An 18,898-nucleotide genomic window follows, 5' to 3' on the forward strand; every position below is an offset into this window, starting at 1 on the left:
AGGGATATGGCAAAGTTCTTACCCAGAAGAATAAATGCTGATTGGGGAAAAACTTTTTTTTTTCATTTGCATCAACATCAAATAACTAACAACCTTAAAATATCACAAGTTGAAGCTTAAGCAAGTAAAAAACTACGTTCAAGTCGGCTCATCCCTACTATACAAGGCTCGATGTCAACGACTTCGCTCTGGGTGGTGTTCCAATGTGTGTTGTTCCATTGTTGACGTGATGTCGCTGTTGTTCCAGTTTCCCTGGGTGCGAGTGGAGATACCGAGCAATGCCTGGAACTCGCCCGAGAGACGCCCAAATTGGCGAGGAAGGCCGGGAACCAGCAACTGGAACGATTTCTCCTCCGTCGAGCCACCAAAATGGTTCAAGACCAGGTGGATGAGAACTACTCCCGACTCCTGGGATACGAGCTGCTGTACTTGTGGAACACTTTGGGAGCTTGTTTGAAGCACTCAACCATGTCCATTCAATTGGGTAATTATAAAAGTCAATGTTCCCAACAGACCTTGTTAGGATCTCCATGAGCTTGGAGAGGTGGGATCGATTATGGAACCAGGCATTCGTTGTGATTGGATATTTGCGGGGTCACCATCAAGTGAGGTATGTAGTTAGTCCGACCCAGTTTGTATGTAGGGGGTCCCCAGGCTGTGATTGAATCTTCTTTTCCGGGCTCATCCCTGATCTTTCCATTTGCAATTGACCCACATCGACGATAGGGATTGCCCCTCCCAAAAGGAGCAGCCATCAACATCATCAAGCCCACAATCAACTTCATCATCAACTTGGGAAGTTAATTGCCACTCCCAAATGATGGTAGTTCCAAGTTGCAAGTTTTGAGTGATTTCGGCCATTTATTTTGGAGCTCGAGGCTTGCCAAAAAGACCATTATCAACATCATCATCAACCTCATTGGTTGTGGAACATTTAGGCACCTTTTGCCATTTCGGATGTTTGTGTGTGAGGGGGGGGGTCTTTATTTGGCTCCTTTTCCTAATTAGAACTTGGTGGGAAACCAAGACCTTGGGATCTCTCGCTTTAAGGTTGCAAAACGAGCAAATAAAATTGCTGGTTTTGTTCCACGTTGCTCCAGACCCAACGTCTCTTTAAGAAATGATTAGATTAACACATTCTCCGCCGATGTTGTGAGCTGATAAGCTGGCCAATGTATTGTATGGCGGTCTGAAAGAGCATAACCATTATTTGGATAAGTTCAACGACAAAGGGAGAAACTGAGAATAAAGTACACGATTGAAGTCAATGGGACAATTCCTAAAGAATGGAGATTAAAGAAATCTCGAATTGGGTCGCTTCCCAGTGGTTGGCTGGATCAATTCTCGCATTTCCGTGATGGGTCCACAAGCCTTGCCAAATGGCCCACTTGAGTTTAGACGGTTCGTTTCAGAATCTGCTACCGCCTTTGCCACAAGAATGGCAAATCTTGTTCAAAGTTAATGAAAATGAGCGAGACCATCAAAAGAAATGGGATTTCTTTCAAGTTTCTTTTGGCTTGTTGGGGAACACTCCTCTGTCTCTGCCTAGTTCCATGTTTTAGAAAGCAATCAATGATCACACACAGACATCAAAGTCTATTTGGGTGGTCTCTGTTGTGGGGGGGACTACGTTTGAAGTGGATGTGGCCATGTGGTGCGGTTTCCAAGGTTGAAATGAAACCGCACACTGTACTAGTAGAAGACAACCCGTTGACAGGCTTTTGATTCATCATACCAGGATCAAGCAAAAATATGGTCTACCATTTATGACATTTGTGCAGATTGCGTGTTCCCGTAAAAGCGAGTAAGACTGTGAATAAAAACTTTTCGTTTCCGTGCATTTTGACACTAACAGGAAAAGCGAAGTGCATTGGTTCGAGTAGTGCCTATCAGAGCATGATTCAAAAACAAGAAGTTCTAGATGACGTGCTCCATTTCGCAATCGTCAATCGTGTGAGGACCCAAAAATAACCGTTCAAAGTTGGCCCAAATTTCAACACAGTTTCCAATTTCATGCTCGAGTCAACCTGTCTATTCTGTCTATTGTTCGTACAGCAGAGGTCTGAGAAGGAGCAAAATATTCATAAACGTCAGTTCCGTATGGAAATGATATCGCGTTCCATTTGATTTCTTCCAGATTGTGAGAACATCTACGTGCCTGCCTTGGAAGGGGTGCGCCAGCTCATTTTGGGCTCAATTTACAGCAATTCCGGACTGGTCTTGGAAGCCAAACAAAGTTATGGAAAGGCCATCAAACAGGGCAGTGAAGTGGATGGAGGTGATATCCACGCAGCGGCCTTTGCCGCATACGAACTGGGTCTTCTCCTCTGTCGAACTGCCGAAGTGAGTAGAGCAGATTCTTGGATCTGAGGAAAGGCATGACTTGTTCACTTTTGATCTAGGAACAAGTTTACTATTTTAGTAAAATAGGATCAAAAGTTTCAAGATTATATAAATCATGTAAAAGAGATAAGTCGATGTAATAAGATTGGACCCGAAAGGTAACATTGTGGAACTGGCACGGTAAATGTATTCCAGGCATGAGGCGCCTTATTCATTGAATCATTTTCATGAAATGACAAGAGATGAAATTTTATCGCAATGATCTCCCATTCAAATAATGACATCCATGACGTCAGCAATGCTGATGCGAATAGTAATGATAATGGGAATGTGAAAGAGCATTGTTCTTCTGAAAGGAGAAACTTGATATAGGTTCCATTCCAATAGATTCAATTCGATTCGATTACGATTCATTGAAAGCGGAAGCAGCAAGATCCACATGATTCAAAACCGAAACCGAAACAAAAAAGCGAAGCCCATCTATTTGATCCCAGTGCAAAACTCATTGCTAATCTGTCCTATGGTAATACAGCCTTCACAAATCTCCAAAATGCATAGCCTAAAAAAGACCTTTGAGCAATGCATATTCTCCGCTTTCGTCTATCCATCGGATCTAGTAAAAAAAGGAATATCAATTCAGTTTCAAAAGGCTCTCTCTCCCTTACGATTTGACGACTCTTGACAATGCGTGGAATAAACCGCATAAAACATTGCCGCAACCGATACCCCATTTCTTCCATTGCTTTCGTTTTTCTTGTTCTTCTTCCAACTTTTCCCGCCCTTGTACGGGACAAGATCTCGATCTCAATGACTTACGTTATTCAAATCTATTGACGTTTTCAAGAATAATAAAAATTCCCATAATCTGGCCGTGAGGGAAATTGTACCTACAGATGGCATTGCCTTGCCATCAATCAACAATCACACTGAGACCTACAAAACGAAACCCGAAGAGGCAGACCCCGCAATGGCATGTATGTAGGCAGGAAATTAAGGCCAACAAGCGCAACAATTCTGTTTTCCTCAGTTTTCCAGGCTTGCTTCTCTTGTGAGCTCTCATGTTTAACTAAGTACATAAATCCAAGAAACACTCCATTATTTTTGATCTGCATCAATGGGGTAGGATTGTTGTTGAAACAGAAAGAAATCTACCTTAGTTTAAACATCTCTCAACCACACTAATTAGCAATAATTGCCAATTTCGACCAGATGTAATGTCATACTTGCCTTTTCAAACAAACCGCTTTTTCAAGAAAGCACCTTTTTGAACGGTAGATGGCGATAGCTTCTGAAACTGATGATGTCAACTTGAAAACGTCTATTTAAAGTTAAACGATTATAAGCCAACTGGAATCAAATCGAAATAGTATAAGGCTATTGATCGTGTATTGACCATAACCTTAGACTTAGTTGAAGTATCGCAGCATGGCAAGTCTCAAGGTTTGAATGTTCAACATTTCAAGGCAAACAAAATTGAATTGAAAACAATATAGTTTCTTATCGTAAAACTGATAACAATATTGGCTGAGTTTCTAAAATCTAAATGACATTAGTATATATAACCCGTGTACTCTCTTGTTGTTTCCAGACTCGAAGTGAGGGACGCCATTATTTGGAGTTTGCTCGGGACAATTATCGCAACTACGATTTCGAGCATCGTCTCTCTGTGCGGATCCAAGCAGCCCTCCGCTACTATTCCGACAATATCAAGGAACGACGAGCTCAAGAAATGATTTCCAGCTAATTGCCATTCGGTCTCCTCATTGTGTTGTCGTCCCCTTCTCAGTTCAATCTCGGCTCATCGTGTAAAAAGACGAGCCAGAAAATGAATAGTAAGAATAACAAGAAGATCTTGATGATGCCGACGATCGAGAGTTAGATCTGCAGAAGAACCATTTGATCTCCACGTGCTGTGTGTCGTTAATCTTAGTGCACATAATAATCTTCAATAATAACATCCACCCTCTGTCCATTGTCATTGCTTGAGACGCATATTTAATCTCCTGTACTATGTATATTCAGACGGGTAAAAAACCGTGATCACATTACCATGATCCACTCATCAGTATCAATTAATAGTTCAAATACTCAATATCCGGCGATTGAAGCTTGTGAACATTCCGGTAGTGAGAGCGCACCACTAGCATACAGTAAATGTTCACCCCCATCCACAGCCAGTTGCAGGAGGCTGCAAACACCACTTCCAGGTAGATGTAGTAACCAAAGATCAGCCAAAGGCCGAAGATGGCTTGAAACCCCACCACCACCAACATGGCCACTAACCACGGGAGAATGAATCCTCGAATGTCCGTGGCCACGCCCAAGATCAGCAGCAACGAAAACAGTAGAATCACGGATAGGAGGAAGATGGTGAAACCCCCGGCACCCTGAAGAGACCCATCCACATTGGTCTCGAAAAATGGCAAGTAGAGCTGAGAGGAATCGCCTCCAAGCATGATGTACGACATGTACGTGATGAGACACACGGACATGGTGAGCGAGTACGTGGCCACGGCCATCGAGCCGTCACGCACGTTGTCGTACCAGAAGCAGGGCGACCAACACGATTTGAAGTGGATCATTTTTCAATGGGCAACGATTCGTCAATGTATCAAGTGTGTGATGAGAGGAAGGAGGGCACACTGCACGAATGGGTTTTCAATCTCGAAAGCAATGGAACTTGGGGAAGAGGCTAGTCCATGGAATTCATATTGGTATGCAACAACGCCGCGAAAGGACCTTGGTCGGTTCGCAGAGTGAAACGAGAGAATCAAAACATTGCGTGAGATCTAAGTGGAGAACATGGGAGGGGTTGGAGAGCGTTGGTGGGTTTCAACGGTCCCACCGCCGAGTGCTGATAGTGTATTGTACCTGGATTTCAGGCTCTGGCTTGAAACAGGTAGTATGTTTTAGGGGCATTGGAGGGTGGAGAAAGGAGAAGAGGTTGCGTGAAGCTAGATCTAAACTTTGAGTGGAATTACTCATGGGTTCATGGGATATTTTCGATATTTTGCATAAAATGTTTTCATGGAGACTCGATTCGGAAATTATGATATGAAAAGTTCACCCTCGGTTAGAGATGCTTTTCTACCGTTTAAGCATTTCAGGGGCATTCCTTCCAATTCCCGCGAATAACAAGCCACAGCGATTAAAATGCCTTACAAGTGTTGATGGAAATTAGAGATGTAATGGGCTGGAACCCAGCTCGAAACTCGACAACAGGCTGAGCTCTGGGCTAGCCCGGAGCTCAGCCCAGATCGAATTGCTGAAACATATTTGGCCTAGACCATCTCGAGCTGGATTTAGGCTCTGGCTCAGCCTAGCTCGAAATCGGCGAGGCCGTGTCTCAGCCTTGACCGAACTCGATGGAGCTCAACTATGCCGTACCTCAGTTTGACAACTTTTGTCTTTAACTGAAAGACAAGCCGAGGAAATATTATACATGACAGTGAATGGTCTGTTGCAATCTGCAATTTGGTTGCTACTCAGCTACTTGTTCAATGATTTTGCCTGGTACTTACGAGAGGTTGGTGAAACCGCAATAAAACCTTGATAAAAGAAGGGTCACAAATCTGTTTTTTTTTCGTTGAATGGTACCATCGCCTAAAAGGAACTTCATGTTCTATCTTTGATTGCACTTTTTAAACACCTAGTTTGGATTAAGACAATTTCATGGTGCTACCTGACACGAGATTTAGAAACTAGATTGGCCCATAGGTCTATTGGTTTTTCCAGCCCAGACATGGGTCGGGTCAACTCGATCATGAGCCAGCTCGGACATGGGCTAGCTCGGATTTGGCCCACCTCAGACTTGACTCGAAATATCAACCCGATCAACCCAGCTCAGCTCAAAACCTGTTTTTTTTTGGCCCAGCCCAGCTCGNCTTTGATTGCACTTTTTAAACACCTAGTTTGGATGGCCCAGCCCAGCTCGTGAGCTGGAAACTGTCAACCCAGCTCAACTCGAAATGAGCCACCTTCCTCTTAGCTCAGCCCAGCCCGAAAATTCTTGGCTCATTATATCTCTATTGGAAATACCTGAACACATCTTGATAAATTTTTCCAAAATCATAAAAGTCAACTTTGGTTTTATTGCTCTATGGATTTCTAAGTTAGTACAAATACTTGCATTCTTGAACACATCAAAATTTATTTCCTGCCATTTTCGAACAAAAAGCGGTGAAGACATGACCATTAATTGACTTAATTCTCATTTCTCTCAGTAGCGGTCAAAAATATCTTTTGCTAATTTTGTTGAAATTCTAACGAACTGTACTCCTGATTTACCTCGAATAGGTTTTTGAAAATATTAGAAAAGCCATCAGAAATGTTAAAAGATAGCTTGGCATCCACCTTTGCCGAAGACCTTGATATTACAGATATCCTAGGACAGCATTTCAGCTAGGTTATGCCCCACATGCCATTGGTGGTCATAAATCTATGTTCTCTAGATGAGTTTGTCTTCTTATCTATTTCTTGCCTGAGTTGTTCCGTTTTTCCCTTTCTCATTGTTTGTTAACTTTTCTGTTTCTCTTTTATCGTCCAATTTGCTTGTCTTTTTCGTCTGGACTTCCTATACCTAGTAATCATGAACTTACGAGTATTTTCAGCACCCCAGACCCTTAACGAGTTATGAGATTGAAAGGTCGACTAAGTTGTAAATGAGGCTTCGTTCAGACGATGAGGTAGCGCAATGTGATTGTTGTCGCTATTTTTTGCTTTTTCATAGCCTTCTTACGCTGCGTGAAAAAAGGTTTACGTTCTGCACTTCAGAGGGTGCTTTGTGAGTCAGCCTCAACCAAATAAAGGGCCGATTAGGCCGATTTCTCTTTATTGAATTATAATGCATTGGTGTTGTTTTTGGCTAATTCTATCAAAATCTCATGTATAATTAGCGACCCGGGTCAGATGATGCCCGGAAGAGAAATTGCACCAGTAGTAGTTTATTTACCAATCTACCGTGCCTCTTCACGTTTTGTTCGGGCCGTGTGATGTTGCAATTAAGGGTCCTTATTAGAACTACGACAATGAGCCCAAAAAACTAAATTAATTGGGAACCCTAATCTCTTTTGGGTTTGTAATCGTAATCATTTCTAACTTAAAGCACTGACGAAAATCTTCATCTTGACTGATTTTGACAAAGAAATTTATATATAATATTTAAAAAAAAATATTTCTTTGTCAAAATCAGTCAACTTAATTCCAGTTTATTTTTGGTTTTGACTTCCTTACCGCCACTGGGATAGGAATTTCCAGCACTTTAAGGCGAAAAACTTGCTTATTTTACTTGTTTTTACATCCATATAATATCTGATCCACCCACGAATTAAAGTTGGCAGATTTGGCTAGCCTGGAATAAAGAGTCGATCTTTGAATTTGGTCGGAAAACTTGTTCAACTCAGTTGAATGTTCATGGCTCATTTACATTTTTTTCCCCTAACCTAACGGAGGCATAACTAGGAGGACTTTGAGTTTGGCATTGGCTGTTGCTACAAAGTTTGATTCAAACTGGATGTTATTTTTCATAAAGATAACATTGGCTTCGAAAACAACATCGTGGATTGTCTTTTAAACTGAAGGTTAATGAGGCACCTGAAACTCCCAAAAGAAAATCCTGAGAAAAAACGTCCTTGGATTCAACGAATTGTCAACACATTACTCCAACATTAGTGGCTGGATTAGTGACTCTTTCTCATAGAAGTTGGTTTCCCAGAAAAACTTGATGCTATCCGGGCAAACATATCCATCAGAATTCATGCCTGAGGGAACTAACTCGCCCAAAAAAAAGGCCTATCAATGCATATTTTCAAAATAAATACTTTCTCGTAGCTAAGTAATAAGAAATGTTTATTATTTTTTGGGACCCGTGCTCCCTCATCCACGCTACCTCAGACTTAAAAAAATCATCTTGCATTGGGTTATACGCATACCACAATGTCAAATTGAATAAGATTCCTTAAAACGTCTTTAAAGTCTTCATTAAGATCTTAATTGATTGGTTGGACAGATATGAATCTTAGGTTCAAAAAAATGTGATGGAATATTAAAATAAATCAGGGCACGGTACCTAAGCATAGTGAGAGTTACATTTTATTTTCATAGCATACCAAATGATAATGCCAATGATGTCTTATTTAGATAATACTTACCCAGTTCTTGTCATAAACATAGGAATAGGGCAACTTGAAATTTCAAGATTAAAAGAAACTAACCATTTGCAAAAAATAAAATCATTTTTAATTTTACTTTCAGTATACATAAAAAAACACGCTTCGTCTCAAAACTGTTATTTCAGTCGACTCAATTCAAATATAATATTGGTTAATAATATCTTTACCGAAGTTCTTTTATTCATTTCAAAACTTTGACTTTTGATGAAAAGTAGCCACCCTTCATGCCAACTTGGATCTAGATTAGCATACAAACAAGAATACCTGAGTCAGTGGTTGAAGACTTTGTATAATGTCTAGCCATGGTAAATGAAACAACAATACAGGTCAAAGCCAAGGCTATTGGCCACTTAAAAGGCGGGTTGAAACTTGTCCTCATTCTGAAGGACAGGCACATCGTACTCCTGTATGACCTGATGAGTGACTCCCCCAAACCTGCCTCGAAACGCAAACAGTATATCTCAAAAGCTAATTAGTTACCCTCAAGCTTGCAACCGATCTGAACACTAATAAAACACTATAGCCTAAATTGCGTTTTTGGTTAAAAAGCTGATGTAAACAAATTGATTTTATTCGATATCCTGTTAAAAAGACAATTCCATTACAAAACATCATCTATATTAAAAGAAGTGCTTCAGCCAGTTTGTTGGCTAACTGAGGAAGAAATTAAGGAATATGATTTTCCTGAGCACTTGATTTTGATTTTGATTATTTCGTTGCTTTATCTAACCATAGATATGACTGCACGCTTGATGTTTCTTGTATCTGAATTCCCAATTTTCTCTCACTTTTTTTAATTTTTTTTTTTTTGACATCTAAGCGTTACTCAATGGTCTTCTCATGTAACTTATCAATTCAGAATTCTATTAAAGTTACGCAACTGTGAAATAACTTGCTATAGGCAAAAATATAAATCCTAGGACTTGTTTACTCGTTTGAAGGGCTAATAATCCAAGTTGGTGCCGTTTTCCAAAGCCGGTTGTTAATCCTCCTCCATAAAAACTACCTAATTTGAGAAAATTGACACATATCTCATTCTACTACGTCTACTACTACTATTTACTACTTCTTAACGCCACGAAATTTTGCCAGCATTTGCCCATAATTAGCCTTGTAAAATAACGAAAATTCAAAGAAAGATGTAGCGTGGCATCTTAATATTTGTCACCTTTTTTGGAGCATTTGTGTTCTTAGCCATGTAGAATTAAAAGAGTCAATGATTAGATTCACGTTGAATTGTCATTGTCTAAAAACGTTTTTTTCGTCGTTGCCGAAAGTTAATCAGAATTGGTGCGGCTTTAACAATGAATTTGACGAAAGGGGAAAGACTAGAATTAGCATTGCTTTCCATATGAGACGACTACTTTCTTTTCACAAACATGAGTCTGCCAAACTCTTGCTCAGATACTAAAACATAAGCTGTCAGAGATCCAACTTTGAGTTCAGATTCTAGTTCAAATTTTGACTCTCTGAAATCTTAAAACGTTCTGATCCATGTATTCGTGATCATCAAAAAATGCGATAAAAATCCCAATAGGACATTGTCTACTTATAACACCTAACAATCATTATCTATCAGTTCCATAGGACTTGAATGAGACAGGGTCCAAATGTCTTGTTGTAATATGTGGCAAAAGTGAGAGGACCTACTAATATACTGCATTTGTAACTGCAGAATTGAAATAAAACAAAGCTCATTCATACATGCTCTCGGCAGTTTTCTCAACAATTATAATGTACGAAAACATAGTCGAGAGTCATTCCAGATTGAACCTCCATCTGTTACAACAATCAACCATGTATGATTACTTTTTCTTCGAATTCAAAAGGATTTACCATTCCGTACTTTTACATCTCAACCAACCCAATTCCTTTTCAATTGTCAAACAAATAACTCTAAAAAGACGCCTACTTCTGAATCGTGTCAAAACCTGACTCGAACCCACAGACTGTTCCAAGAAATTTATAAGTCTCATATTTGACAGGGATTAAATAAGTATGTATTTATTCATGGAATCCATACCACCACCACTCCACCCACCCCTCCATACCCCGCTCAACCGTCTTATCAGAGCAACATTTCCTTCTCTTGTTCATCGGGTCCAAATTCCGTCTCCTCCTCACGCACATCATTCATCACTTCCCGGAGGGATTCGAAATCCTCGTCCTCGGAGTCGTACGGAAAATCCTCCTCAGACCAATGGTTGAACTCCTCCTTGTGGTATTCCAGAAGCATCTGGGAGTTGAACCGACGGTCACATTCGCCACATCTGTAAACAGAGCCCACCAGGATCATTAGAGAGTGAGAAAGTTTGCCATTCCTGGTGACAAGAGAGAAAGGTTCTCATGACGTGCTAATGCCTTCTTTGCTCCAGTTCCAAGTGGATCTAGTGACTGAAGCACCAAAAGGAGTTACAATGGTTCTTTCCCTTATACTCACTCAGAGACGATCTGGCGAATGTTGGTCATCATTAAGGCGGATATCTGAATGTCAAAGCGGCCATTAGGACAAATTACTTTGGCTTCGAGACCATCACAGACTTCTACAGTATAGAGAGGAGGTGCCAAATGTCGAGTTCCATAGAGAATTCGAGTGATTTACATACTTGTGCATTTTCATACGGTTGAGGAGTCTGGACCCATCTTGCTCTTAATGTGCGAGGGATTTATTACTATACCACCACTTACAGTCGTCGTGTGTTATTTTTATGTGGCAATTTGTCATTTCTTAGAGCAACAGCAATGTGGGACCCCCACTTACAAATGCATTATGTGGTCATACTAAAGGACAGAAATGATCTTAGAAAAAGGCTCTTTGGTACGACGGCTGCGTCAAGGTCGTAGGATTGTTCGCACTAAACAAAGTCAGAAGTTTCTTTGAAGACGAATAACCTTTACTTAAACTCGAAGGTTGAGAACTCTTAAGGTAAAAAAAGAACGTTGGACCGTACTCTGTTATTCAAACTAAAAAAAAAAACATAACTAAAATGAATGCTGAAGACAAACTTAGAAAACAACTAAGCTTTGGCACCCCAAGGGAGTTTTTGAACAATGAGGAATGCAACATAGCAAATTTTGCATCAAAAGCAGGATGTTGTCATAGTTTTGACAAAGCGTCCATCAACTCACTTAAAAGAATGACCAGGTCTTTTCTTCAGGTCTGTTCTTCACTTGCAATGTCAGTAGAGGGACGATTTAATTCGCAAAATGTAAATTTATCCACATGGATAACTGAAAACAAAGGATTTCTGTCTGTTTCAGTTTGGATTCTCAATCTTTGCCTCGTTTCTGACAAATCAAATAAAGTGAGGATGGAAGCTCCAACAACAAGAGAAAAGTCCATTAAAAACCTGAAATTGCACGTAGAAAAGTTCTGAATAATGAAGTGAACAGTAAGATATCTGAGGAAAATCGAAAATGTGGTGAAAATCTCAATCTTTCATGAAAATATAGATATAGGCACTAACACAAAACTGATTAAAATGCTCTTAGATATCCTCTAAAACCTAAGAAATGCTGGAAAATGAATTCAAGAATGGAAAAAGCACCAAGTCAAAAACTGCGGTCAATAAGAACGATATGAAAGTAACAAAAGGGGAGCAAATGATAGGTAAACGAAACAGCAGTCAATTGGTTCACTCAAGCAAGCCCGAATTGCATCACTTTATCAGATGATGATCACCTATTCAAAATTGTCAGCGAACCTGTGTTGCAATACTATTTTCTTTCATGCCATTGTAATTTATCACATTTGAACTCTACATTTGGACCAATTCAATTCAACTTTTTGAATTATAAATCACATTCACACTAGGCATGTATGTCACATTTTCACGCACAGACTTTAAATTATTCTTTCAACACACAAAAACCTTTGTTTCTAACCATTTTCTACTCGGGCTTTTATATGCTCTGGACCAGCCTTTCTTATCCAAATCCAGATTCTTTGGCGAACCCCTGATGCTAAATTGAAAGATGCTCCTTTGGTCAAGCCATTTCTAAAGAAAAATGTGGACAATTTTCTTTGCATTCCATGAACAAACGTAGTATGACAAGGGATCATAAAAATGCCCATTTTCAAAACATTTCTGAAGAAAATATGAAGATGGCGGAAGCACAAATAGAGCCATCAAGACATTGAAGGTAATTTTTTCGGTAATCACAAACAATTCCAGATAAACCCATGAGGGTAAATTAAAAGCAAAAGAGCAGAATGAAATTTCAAATCGGCGTCGGTAAAACATTGGCAAAAGACAACGATTTGCAGCCTTTTTCAGAACTCGTACATCCCTCAACAATACTCGAAATGCGACATTTTTTGGCATCCTCGAGAATTTTTAAGTCATTTTTAAAGCACGTCAAGGGCCAAATTATTGACGCAGTTCCTTCAAGACTCGTAAATGAGCCATTAAATGTTTTTTACATCATACACAGACGGTCTCAATCCTTTAAGAGCAATCCCTCTCAACCTTTTAGAAGCCTTCTCTTGACGACACGAAGTGCTTATTTTGGATTTACAGAGCAAAAACAAGTGCCAAGAAGCAAAACTGCATCAGTTCCCTTACTCGAAATAAGTCAGGGGACATTAGCGATGTATACTTTAACGACGGCCAATAACTCGTTTACCTCCAAGCCTAAACAGTTTTGCCTCAACCCTCTCAATTTCAGAACACTTACCCCCAATGTCGTTTCCGAATTTGATGCCGTTCCAGTTGTCGCGCAGTGAAAAAGGCTCGTTCGCAAACCACACAGGAGAAGTCCTCTTCTGAAATGAAGCCCGCAAGGGGTTTTAAATTCAACACAAGCATTGCTGGTTTCGAGATTCCTGCATAAATTTGGAACATTGTCCGAGTCATCAAGGTCCCCATTCAAGCTACATTTCGCGGAGATCTTGGAGTTTGGAACGAAAGGGCTCGAAAGTTGCCTTCGAAGGCTGACATCACGTTCCAAGTTTTGTGTACCAATGAAGGGGGATCTGGATCGAGACAAGCGTGGTTTGGCCTTTCCCTAAAGCACTCTCGTGATTGAATATTTGCAGACTTTTTCGTTCTTCTTGCTCTTCCTCATTGAAGTCCAGTCCCGCAATGGTCGTGAGTGAGAAATGTATTTTCTATTGATAATGAAAATTAATTTGAAAGATGAACTTTGCATGCACTTTAGTTGTTTCCAAATTAGCGATGAACTTTTAAGAACTTTTCGTTCCGAACTTTCTTAATAATCTACAATTGGCCACCATCTCAAAACTTTTTCAAAGATAAATTACACATTGGCAATTCTTCATTGCTTAACCCCCTTAAGAATTGAGGAAAAAACACCTCACTGCGGTATGGTCAGCTTTGATATGTTTGAAAACCGGAAATACGCCTTTTTGTAATGGAATTTCGATCAAAGGTATATTTTCCCAACTGGGAATGAATGTTTGCGAATGAAGTATAAGATTAGAGGAGTTCAGAGTTGCAAGGGGGCTTCAGACATAATAGTCCATTGGGAAAATGTTCAATCCCTTTTTGGCAGATACTTCGGGATCTTTGATGGGATCTATCGCTTCATTCGTAAATTTCTTATTTTTGAGTCAGCAGATCATATTTTACCGAATTCAAGCAACGCATGGAATATCTAAATTTATGCCTTTTTCGACAAAAAATGATGAGCCTTGTGGTATCAAATTACACGGAAGAGCGTGTTTGAATACTCAATAGACAAGAATTCAGTGGATTAAATACCAGAAGGCCGTTACATATTGCTTGTTTCTGCACCAAAACCAAGAACTGCTTTTGCGAAAAGCACATTTGGGTTTTACTTGAAACATCAACATCGGAGTGGGTTTGAAAGGATCATCAGGCTACATAACTCAGAGTTCAGAAAAAGACATGCGATTTTGTTTTGCATGTTAAAGAGTTAGATGGTACCTCTCTTGTCTGCTTGGCTTATCATCTGATTATAGGTGTCGTTTCAATGAGAGATGTTCCCGCTCCGTCATCACAGCCATCATTAATTCTTACCTCACCCTCGAGAATGACCACAGGTCCGCCCATTTAAGCTGCTAAAGCAGCAAGTCACACTCTAAACAAGATACAGCAAAGAAGCTTGGACTCGGACGACCCGGGGATTGAACCAAGGACAGTGAAGAGGAAAGCGGACTCTCTACCAGTACGCTACGAGTGCGACAAAATTTCTCTCCAGAATTAAAAGAGGTATTTATTTCATTTCCCGCCTTTGGAAATGTCCCTGGATTCTCGAGGGTCTGTGTGTTTTATCAGAGAACAATCTATGAGCTTTGGGTTTGAGTGGCATTTCACGAGAGAAGGGACCATAGTTTCATAACTAATAAGTCTGATCCCACAACACTTCTTCTCGAACCAACTTAAAAAAATGTTTCGTTTACTAAGTTCAGTGAATGTCTTTGTTTAGTAAAATAAATTTGGGAGTACGCACTAATACCCTTCAGATTTGACCATCAAAAGGTCGAAACTGACGCATTTTGTAAGATTGAAAGAGGATTTCAGATGTAGACAGACCGTACATGTAATGAAAATTGTGCGAAGAACTTCTGTTCTTAGCCTCAAGCGATGATTCGGAAAGCCGTCAAGATTTATTGAGCGCGAGGGGACCCTGAAATCTGATTTAATAGCCCACCCAGAAAATGTCGATATAGATTGAGAAGCCTGTCACTTTCAAAAATGTCAGAGCTTCATTGTAAATTTGATCAATTATGACTTCGTTTGACGTCAGCGAAAGAGCTCTAGGAAAAGAGATGACAATCCTCCTTTTCAATAACTTGATTATGCAAGCGTTTGATTGGCCTTGGTTTCTTATTCATTCTACAAAAAGTGACGAGTCTCTCTAGAGAGCTCTGCATTCAAAGAAGATATGAGTAGGCGCAATCCAATCGCTTCTTGAGTTTTAACTGAAGGGTTCCTGCGAAATTCGATTTGAAGCCTCAATTATGCAAATATAGACAACGAATGTCAAAGAAAAATTGAATTGACAAAACGAGGGCACTAATCCCTCCAGTCATCAATTAACCTCTTTTGAATCAGCACTTTCTACCGTGACGAGATCAGAAACTCAACAATGATTTGACATTTCGGGCCGAAACCTTCGATCAACAAAAGTTTTAGTTCCCTGCCAAGTAGTTTTTTCGTGAGCGATGGAAACTTGCCTATCTTCCAAAAAGAATGTTCTTAGCCCAGAGTGTTTCATTGAGCGCTGTCAGAATCAATAGGTCCTCAATTCGCCTTTAAAGAATGTCCTGCTGGCCAAGCTTTATCAAAGCCCTCTTGAAAGGTTGCCCGCTTGTCTCTTGTTAACCTCAATCAAATCTGAGTTGCTTATCAACTCTGAAAGTGCGCTCCCTTCACCTCTTCATAATACAGCTTCACATTTTACACTTTACCCTCTCCCACTCACCCCAACTAGTTTCATCGTCTGAGAGTTCGGATCCAGAATAGTCGTCGTGGTCCACGAGGTCATGCGGGTAGCAATCGTACCCATTGGGATCCAAATCATATGGAATGGGTGACCACGAGCATTGAGTTGAGTTGTTATTGGTTTCTAACACTGGAGCCATGGAGTTGCTTCTCGGGATTTGAGCTTCTAACACTATGGAAGTGGCGGAAATCCCATGGAGTGAAGTTGATTTGATAGAGTTGGAATACTTGGCTTTGGCTCTGGAGAGCTCTGAGAAAGGGGTGGCCGAGCATTCCGGTTTGGCATGGGTGGATGGGACACGTTCCGTGAGTTCCATTTGACGTCGGGAGAGAAATGGCGAGTCCATGTCCGTGAGGAGTTTGCCGTATCCACGTTTAGAAGCTTGGATTGATCCTGGAAAGAGAGAGAAGGTCATTTAGCTTTGTTATTATCACGTAAAGGAACAGGTCGGTCCGATTTGGCACCCATGGGACATGGAATTCTCCTGAGTCATAATCACATCTACAATATGACAATGGACACAGGACCTGGCTAGGAGCTCTCTGACATAAAATGATTGTCCCATATATTTTGTGGATTCGACAAAATGGAACCATCGACAGGAACAAGGCAAGGTGACATAAGCGAACGCTGACACCTTTTGGGACATGCTGGAAACATGAGATGCAAATTCCGGATGCTTGGGTTCCTTTCTGCTTCAATATCAAAAGAGCCTCTTTTTTCCTCGAAATGGCAAACACCGGCACTTCAAAAGCAGGTCTTTGGGGACTGCATCAAAATAATCGCATTGCCAGCTTGTTCCCAATTCTAATTTGTGGCTCCTTAGGGAACCTTTTTTGTTGCAACAAATCCGAAAGAGAGGAGTGAACCTGGGGAATGATAAGCAGTGTCAGACCCATTGGGTTTTGCATTTAAATGAAGTTTCTCCCACTTAAACTTTTTGTTTGCTCGTGTTTGTTGGCCAAACAATGAAGGTAGATGTTCCCGGATCCAAGACTCTGATTTCATCGTGTTCCAGGAACAATTTGAAGAGGGCAGATTCAGCATCAAAGCAAATGTTTGCCCGCCACAAATTCTAGTCCCACGTGCGGTTAGTAGCCATGGACTTCTTAATGCATAATTGTTCAATTCACACGGGGAATTTCGGAACAAATTGAGGATCGAAAGGAACCCGAGAAACCTCAACAAGTCCCATGGAGCCGCTTTAGGTGGCTCATGGACCACAAGCTCTCGAGAAATATTTGGTGCGGTGTGCTCAGAAATCTAATACTCTCGCTTGAATAGGTTGTTATACTGTAGAGGAGGGTAACTTGCAGCTTCCCATCCGATGAAACTTTTCGTCCTATCCCGAGTCCCAGGCGAGTAGACCTGTCATATTTTAGCCTTCCTCTACTCTCACTGCAAAATATCCAAGTTTTCCAATCGAAAAGAGTTTGCTGAAAATTGCACATGAGGACTGACTTGGATATAAAAGTCTTTTCGAGGGTGTTCCACTCAACACGATGCCATTTGAAACGTAAAAAGGTATTAAATCCCTCTTGGTCTTGATCCAGTTCCAAAGAAGTTCCAATTGATCAAACGGATTGTACTGCAATGAGGCAGATGGTTTATTTGAAAGGGTTTTGCGCTCAATCACGTCAGTCGGACAAGTAATAGCCTTCCAAGCCCGAGTCCCACCCGGGGAACCAGTGGTCCAAGCATGACCTCCATAAGTTTTCGGTTTGTCATTGTAGGGAACGGGTGAAAATTTCCCCCTTTCCTTGCACCTGAAACCTTGCCAATACTAAAGAACCAAATGGTCTCTAAGCTCGCTAAGCTAGCCTTATCCCATATGGAACGTGGCCATTAGCATATTGCACTCTGACAAGTGGGATTTGGATTCGTTCAACAATTTTTCCATCTCGTCCTCACTTCCAATAACTTTCGGGGCACGACCTCGGGGGCATACAATGTTTGAGAGGGAAAGAATGGAAAAAGAAGTCGAATATTGGCCTTCTTGATCTCAGAAGGAATAGCTAGGAGCTCCATCCATATTCGATGGGTTGGCTTCTTTCAATCATACTTGAGAATAGATCTAGAGAGAATGGATTAGCGACGGAATCTTAAGAAATCTCGATTGGTAGTGTGGTATGGTAAACTACACTAATTGAGAACGGGACAGACACCTAGTGAGAAAACTTCTATTTCTAGAACTCTCTGGCAAGTGGCAAAATATTTTGGTGGTCTTTGGGGTTTCTTGTGTGAAAACACATTACTATTTTCTTTCTTTTAGCTTTGCTCAAAGCTTATTTCTGGAACGTTATTCTTTCGGTTCCCAAAGAGGCAAACACAACTATGGCCTTTCAACACTCAGGATCCTCTCCAGATAAACCTCCTCATGTGAAATAAGTTATAGTAAACAATGAATTCCTTCCTCACCGTTCAACCATTCAAGACTATTTTTTCCAAACTTTCCGCAGATGGTAATAAAAAGAAGCTCTCATGGCTTCTGGTACAAGTTCAGACCATGTAAAACAGGGATGGATCTACGTCCCACATGTGATAATGGTCCTAGAAATTTAGGGGGAAAGTGGTCGTGAGAGCCAGGGAATACATCGTTTAAGCATGTGGCTCTAAAACAGGTAGAGGGAGTTATATTGAAAATACCCCAAACGAGACTTTTTAGTGAGATCTAGAACCGAAGTTCAAGATACACTCTGACCTCTTTGGGACCGAGAAGCAGGTATGCCAAATGCTAGCTTTTCTAAAATAAAAATGAGGCGCGGTGTGAGAAATGCAAAAGTCGCAACTAAATTAAGATCCGTTATAAAACAGCTTTTAGTGCTATGAAATAATTCATTTTAAGAGATTACTGCTATAGGTCTAAATATTTAAGAAGTTAATCCTAAGGAAAAGTAAACACCTGAAACCTAGAATTTTACACCAAATTTAAAACGTATGTATGTATGTATGTA

At 40.5% G+C, this 18,898-nt stretch overlaps 3 protein-coding genes across 6 annotated transcripts in view; 1 reads left to right on the plus strand and 2 right to left on the minus strand.

Moving 5' to 3' along the window:
• LOC131885045 (tetratricopeptide repeat protein 39C-like) overlaps positions 1-4,555 on the plus strand; it is a 30,811-nt gene extending 26,256 nt beyond the window's left edge. For 3 of the 4 annotated variants that reach the window (XM_059232983.1, XM_059232971.1, XM_059232978.1), the window contains 3 exons: positions 248-484; positions 2,138-2,343; positions 3,932-4,555. In XM_059232983.1, coding sequence (XP_059088966.1) covers positions 248-484; positions 2,138-2,343; positions 3,932-4,087 — 599 coding nt within the window. In that variant the 3' untranslated portion in view covers positions 4,088-4,555. Of the gene's footprint in view, positions 1-247; positions 611-2,137; positions 2,344-3,931 lie in introns of those variants that run through there. The other variant, XR_009373788.1, reaches the window with a different exon arrangement.
• LOC131885156 (uncharacterized) lies at positions 4,312-5,221 on the minus strand. The gene has a single exon (XM_059233098.1). It carries the CDS (start codon positions 4,923-4,925, stop codon positions 4,416-4,418), a length of 510 nt encoding a protein of 169 aa, XP_059089081.1. The 5' UTR covers positions 4,926-5,221; the 3' UTR covers positions 4,312-4,415.
• Positions 5,222-10,490: 5,269 nt separating this feature from the next.
• Positions 10,491-18,898, minus strand: part of LOC131886500 (uncharacterized) — a 17,454-nt gene continuing 9,046 nt past the window's right edge. Inside the window, exons 2-4 of the mRNA XM_059234868.1 lie at positions 15,924-16,337; positions 13,191-13,278; positions 10,491-10,783 (exon numbers count right to left, since the gene is read on the minus strand). Coding sequence (XP_059090851.1) covers positions 10,582-10,783; positions 13,191-13,278; positions 15,924-16,337 — 704 coding nt within the window. The 3' untranslated portion in view covers positions 10,491-10,581. The remainder of the gene's footprint in view (positions 10,784-13,190; positions 13,279-15,923; positions 16,338-18,898) is intronic.

This window comes from Tigriopus californicus, chromosome 1 (genome assembly GCF_007210705.1).
Source record: "Tigriopus californicus strain San Diego chromosome 1, Tcal_SD_v2.1, whole genome shotgun sequence".
Classification (NCBI taxonomy): Eukaryota; Metazoa; Arthropoda; class Copepoda; order Harpacticoida; family Harpacticidae; genus Tigriopus; species Tigriopus californicus.

Coding starts and splice junctions, on each gene's coding strand:
- LOC131885156 (XM_059233098.1), bottom strand. CDS start 4,925: ATGATCCACTTCAAATCGTGTTGGTCGCCCTGCTTCTGGTACGACAAC.